The 6307-nt window shown below is 50.5% G+C and overlaps 1 protein-coding gene across 1 annotated transcript; it reads left to right on the top strand.

Moving 5' to 3' along the window:
- Positions 1-648: 648 nt before the first annotated feature.
- RPL10A (ribosomal protein L10a) lies at positions 649-3179 on the top strand. Its single transcript, XM_045543576.1, has 6 exons — positions 649-728; positions 1091-1165; positions 1252-1332; positions 1684-1832; positions 2537-2709; positions 2979-3179. Exons 1-6 carry the CDS (start codon positions 724-726, stop codon positions 3147-3149), a joined length of 654 nt encoding a protein of 217 aa, XP_045399532.1. The 5' UTR covers positions 649-723; the 3' UTR covers positions 3150-3179.
- Positions 3180-6307: the final 3128 nt, after the last annotated feature.

Consider the following 6307-nt stretch of genomic DNA (forward strand, 5'->3'; position numbering starts at 1 on the left):
GATGGCACCCACTGGGCAAAGGAAAGGGCAGAAAAGACACCTTATAGATGTGCAATGCTGTGGGCCTGTTTTATATCTTTGTATTTCGGGAGTGCCTACGTGGGTGCCTTGTTCATAGTAAACACTTAATACACAGATGTTTTGAATTAACAGGTGAAAGTTCCCCATAGTACCTTCCCAGCTCTTCCCCACTGCAGGCGTTGAGAGGCCAGGAATCGAACTTTCTTGACACTTCCCTTACCATATGAGTCCACAGAGCAAGATGCTGAGGGAGGGAGGTCAGGCCTAGCACTAAAGCCTGCTTTTGAGAACAGAAGCTGGTGTGGAGGGCAGGAGGGATTTGAGGGACAAGCATGCTGGAGTCGCATGCTGTCAGCTGCCCTCACGATACTGTACGCAGTGTGTGACTACTGAAGCTCCAGCCCTGGGCCCAGTCACTCCCCCAGGGGCCCAGCAGCGGCGGGCGCGAAGGGGATATTCCCAGGGTGCCGTGGGAGCTCAGGATCGCCGCGAGTCCGGCTGTCCTCGCTCGGGTTAGCAGAGCAGCGCGCGGCGGCGCCCTCCGGCGGCTGCAGACGGCAGCGCTCCTCGGGGCTGAGCGACCGCACCACGCTGTGGAGTAGGCCGTGAGAACAAGGCATTTCTCGCGAGAGCAGGACCACTATTTGGGCGCATGCGCGAGCTCCGTTAGCCTCTTTTCCGGTTATCGCGGCGCGAGCGGCCATGAGGTGAGTGGTGCTGGAGGTGCTATCCGCGTACATCCGCACCCCGAGACACCCCGCCAAGAATGGGGACCTTGCATGCCGAATCGGGGGGCCCTGCGCCGGCTTTGCCGCGGGGCATTTCTTGCGGTTGGTCTGCCTGCGGGTCTCCATTCCCGCCAGGTCCGGTCCCCAGGAGAGTCCCTCTTCCTCCGGGGCTTGGGTCTGGTTCTGGGGCCCTGTCGCCTGGCTTAGTGTCAGGAATGCCCGGTGGAGTCCGTCGTGGTCCGTCCGTCTCGAAGCCTGGAGACTCGGAGGCTTCCGAGCAGGCCGAGGTGATGACCCCGCGGCGCCCCGGCCCTGAGCGCGCCCTTGCTTCTCTCCCGCAGCAGCAAAGTCTCTCGCGACACCCTGTACGAGGCGGTGCGGGAAGTCCTGCACGGGAACCAGCGCAAGCGCCGCAAGTGAGCGCGGCCTCCCCGCGGGGGCCGGGGGCCGGGAAGGTGGGAAAAGCTGGCGGCGGCTGGTTAACTTTCTTCCTTTCCCTAAGGTTTTTGGAGACGGTGGAGCTGCAGATCAGCTTGAAGAACTATGATCCTCAGAAGGACAAACGCTTCTCTGGCACCGTCAGGTTGGCACTGTTCTGACCCCACCCAGCCCTCGGTGCCCTGGTGCCTGTCTCCTCCCCTTCAGGCTCTTGCTGAGGCCGAGGCAGGCACGTGCGGTACTGATGTGCCAGGGTAGTTCAGACCCCTGCTCCGGGCAGGCGCGGCTGGACGGACCCCCACCCTGGGTCTTAAAACATGAGGGGAGGCGTGGGGAGGCCTTGGCCGAGCCCGCCGGCTAGTCTGAGAAGCCAGGCTGGCTGTTGGTGAATGTGGACACTCTGGGTAAGGCTCAGTGGCTGCTGCAGTCCTAGACCTTTCACCTGCCCTTGGCACCCAGGGCTGGGCATGACCTTTTCTCTCCCCCTTAAACGCAGGCTCAAGTCCACCCCCCGCCCCAAGTTCTCTGTGTGTGTCTTGGGGGACCAGCAGCACTGCGATGAGGCCAAGGCTGTGGACATCCCCCACATGGACATCGAGGCGCTGAAGAAACTCAACAAAAATAAGAAGCTGGTCAAGAAGCTGGGTTAGTGCGGTTTCGTATTTGGCATGGGAGCGGCAGAGAACTGGCTTTCTGCCAGTTTGATTTTTAAATGATTGGGGGGAGAATCACAAAGGAAAGGATCTGCTGTGGTTGGTTAGCAGCCTGAGTGGTAATTTTTAGCTTTATGGAGGCTTGTTTTTTAGATTTGCTTTGAGGATTATGTTATGTGAGAGGGGGGAGCCCAGGCATTGCTTCTGTCTAAACAGATGAGGTTCATTGAAGTTGACTGGCTAGGTGCTTTGAGCTGTGAGTTGGAATTTCTACTTCCTGAGTTTTATTTCAGTTGTTTCTTTCTGATTCTGTCCTGCGTCGTCTAGGCAGTAATATTAGACCTGTTTTCCAGATAGGAAACGGGTGTCTCCAGTTGTCACATGCCTAAGGTCTGCAGCTAGGAAGTGAGAAGGCAGGATTTGAGCCCAGGCCATCTTGACCAGAACGTCCATTGTACGATGGAGATAGCACGGATTGTGGGTCAGCCTGGTCTGTGAGACCAGGTTTCAGGACCAGTAAAAGTCTAGAGAGGATGGGAGCTACTCACTGGAAACAGCATGGGTGTGGGGAAGGGTTAAAAAGACTTGGAGGTCACTTAACGTGGTTGGTTTATGTGCTTTTATGGCCTGAATAGCACATTGGAGGTGTACCTCAGTGGCTAGGTCCTAAGCATCCAGTGGCTTTCTCTTTGCCAGCCAAGAAGTATGACGCCTTTTTGGCCTCAGAGTCTCTTATCAAGCAGATCCCGCGAATCCTCGGCCCAGGCCTAAATAAGGCTGGCAAGTTTCCTTCCCTGCTGACACACAATGAAAACATGGTGGCCAAAGTTGATGAGGTGAAGTCCACAATCAAGTTCCAGATGAAGAAGGTAAGGCAGTGTGGTGGGGTTGCCCTGGGTGGGTGTGCTGACAGGGGTCCAAATTGTACCCCGTGGGGCCATTCAGAACCCTGCGTTCGTGTTTCTCTGGATACTTAATGGCATTGGACAAGGGCACTGAGCAGGATTGAAGCTTTTTGAATAATCCTGGTTTTCCTTGGCCTGGATCCAAGCACCGGCTCATTAGGTCATGGAGAGGAGGGGTGGGCCATCTGCCATCCTTCCACCAACCTGACGTGACCCTCTTCCCCTCCTGCCAGGTTCTGTGTCTGGCTGTGGCTGTTGGGCATGTGAAGATGACAGACGATGAGCTGGTGTACAATATCCACCTGGCTGTTAACTTTTTGGTGTCATTGCTCAAGAAGAATTGGCAGAACGTCCGGGCTTTATACATCAAGAGCACCATGGGCAAGCCCCAGCGCCTGTATTAAGGCACATTCTAATAAATCCCAGTGCTGGCATCCCTTGTCTGCCTATAACTGGGGTGGGGATGAGTTGTGAGCTGGCAATAGGCCTTGGCACTGCTGATGACTATGTATGTGCAGTTTCTGTCCCCTTGGTGATGGGTAGTTAGGTACTACAGACAGGAGAGCATTCTTTTTCTGCCATCAAAATCCTGCAGTTGGGTGGGGCATGGTGGCTAACACCTGTAGTCCCAGCACTTTAGGAGGTCAAGGCAGGAGGATCATTTGAGACCAGCCTTACAACATAGTGAAACCCCAGTCTCTACAAAAAATATAAGGTGCACCTCACATACAGTCCCAGCTTTTCAGGAGGCTGAGGCTGTTGAGTTTGAGGTTCCAGTGAAGTAACAGTTACTGCACTCTAATCCAGGCAACAGAGCAAGATCCTGTTCCCTATCCCTGGCCCCCAGACCGCAAAAAAGCTTGCAGGATTGCTAACAGGATTGGAGTTTTTCAAATTGTCCTGAGAGGGGCACAGCAGGGCTGGGACTCTACGAGCTGTGTTGCTTCTATCTTATAGTGGGATGAGAGGCTGGACCTTCACAGTGAAGACACTGATCATTGCCTTCGGCAGCTTTCTTAACCCATGCTTTGAAGCTGCTTCCATGTGTATCAATAGTGCTTAATGTGGACTTCTGAGCCCTAAGTTTTGATAGCTCTAAATTGAACATTAGGGAATCCTAGTATGTAGGAATCACAAGGAAAGTTCTTGCAAAGTGAAGATTGTACTCCTAAATGATTTTGATAGGCGTGGTCTACAAACACTTAGAAATCAGTGTAGGATCTTAGCATTTCTGAGCTGTCTGACCCCAAATTGAATAGCCTACGTTTAGGTTCAGAAATGAGTGAGTAAATGTTGGGGGAGCTATGGCCAACAACAAACGAGCACAAAGTTAATGGACCCTGTTGCTTTTCTCTAGGGGAACCAGCAATGGGTGGAGTCAGGCCATGGAAACTTCCAGGCTCTGTCCTACCTGAACCCTTGGCAGGCTTGGCCCCGTCAGGGCCTTCTGAGGCATTTCCCTGTTGGAATTCTCTTACCTCTAGCACCTGCTACTGGAAAGGTGGCTTTTGGTATAGGAAATAACCTGTGGCTTAACCTTTGACTTGAATCTGGTTCATTTAACTTTGGTAAATAATGAAGCCAGTTCTTTTTTTTTTTTTTTTGAAACAGGGTCTTGCTCTGTCACGCAGGCTAGAGTATAGAGTACAGTGGCATGATTACCGCTCACTGCAACCTCAAACTCCTGGGCTAAAGTGATCCTCCTGCCTCAGCCTTCCATGGAGCTAAGACTACAGGTGTGCACCACCATGCCTGGCTGGCTAATTTTTTTATTTTTTTGTAGAGATGTGGTCTTTTTATGTTGCTTAGGCTGGCCTCAAACGATCCTCCTGGGATTACAGGTGTTAGCCGAAGTCCCTGGCCTTTTCAAGTTTTTTTGTTGCATATGGTCTTGTCTGAATCTGCTTTTTAATGGAGCTGAAGGGTTGTTCCAAAGCATAACATTGGTACTGCAAAATGCAGGCTTTATCTGTTCTTGAACTGAAGAATACAAGGTTTTTACCCAAGATCTAGAGCAGTTTTTGCTATTGTAGCTTTTAAGTAACAACTTTCAGGTAAGAAAGTACAAAATCTAATGGGGCCAGGCGCGGTGGCTCACGCCTGTAATCCTAGCACTCTGGGAGGCTGAGGCGGGTGGATTGCTCGAGGTCAGGAGTTCGAGACCAGCCTCGGCAAGAGCGAGACCCCCATCTCTACTAAAAATAGAACTTATCTGGCCAACTAAAATATATATATATATATATATAGAAAAAATTAAGCCGGGCATGGCGGCGCATGCCTGTAGTCCCAGCTACTCGGGAGGCTGAGGCAGGAGGATCACTTAAGCCCAGGAGTTTGAGGTTGCTGTGAGCTAGGCTGACGCCACGGCACACAGCGAGACTGTCTCAAAAAAAAAAAAAAAAAAAAACCCTAATGGGGATGAGCATTGAATTTCAGTTTTTAGGATAACAGGCCAAGCCTGTGTCTTCCTCTTGTCCATCAACCACTGTATTAGAAGGTAGCCAATACCTAGGTTTGTTGAACAATGTTCGTTGAGAAGAAAGGCTGGCTACAGAAATTAGGACCCAATTTTATTGGAAAGGGAGGAAAAAGCACTTGCATAGTTGCATAGTAAAAACAATTAGAAGCTTGTATACCAAAATGTTAAGAATGGTTAACTCTGGGAGTTAGAATATTTTAATTTTCTTTGGGCTTTTATTTTCTAAACATCCGGCAATCAGAAGAAAAAGTAATACTAGGGCCGGTTGCAGTGGCTCACACCTGTAATCCCAGCACAGGAGGAGCTCTTTAGGCCAAGAGTTTGAGGCTAGCCTGGGCAACATGGTGACACCCTGTCTCTGTAAAAAAAAAAAAAAAAAATTAACCATCCTAGCAACTTGAGAGGCTGAGCCAGGAGGGTCCGCTTTAGCCAAGTTTGAGGTTATGGTGAGCTGCGATCACTCCGGCCTGGATGACAGTGAGATCCTGTCTCTTAAGGAACAGCAATGCTTAAAGAGAGGCAAAAGCAATCACCTGAATGCTGTTAAGCCCAGTCACCCAATAGACGTATTCATCTGAGAGCACAGACTATATTGAGCATCCAGCCTCAGTTTGGATTTCTGCCTTCAAGACCCACTCCTACCGGACTGGGGCTCCAAACAGACTCCCAACTTGCAAGTGACAGTCTTGGGTCCCTCTAATTCAGTGGACAAAGCCACTGGGTAAATGGTATGCCAGGCACACAGCTTGGAGTCAGGTAGACCAGATTTGAATCATGATGTTGCCAGTGACTTGCTGAGTGAGTTCACTTGACCTTGGTCTCAAGTTTCCCCATTTGTGAACTTGGAGGCTGGACCAGAACGAACTAGACCAGATTCTAGAGGATTACTAGATTTAGCAAATAAAAATACAGAATGCCCAAATTTGAATTTCAGATCAAGAATGAATTTTTTTTAGTATTGCGTGGGCTATATTTAAACTAAAAAATTATTTGTTGTTGATCTAAAATTCAAATTTAACTGATGAGCCCCATTTTATTTTACCCTAGTGATCTCCAGCATGCCACCCTCAGCGCAATGTTTCT

The sequence above is a fragment of the Lemur catta genome, chromosome 2 (genome assembly GCF_020740605.2).
Source record: "Lemur catta isolate mLemCat1 chromosome 2, mLemCat1.pri, whole genome shotgun sequence".
NCBI lineage: Eukaryota > Metazoa > Chordata > Mammalia > Primates > Lemuridae > Lemur > Lemur catta.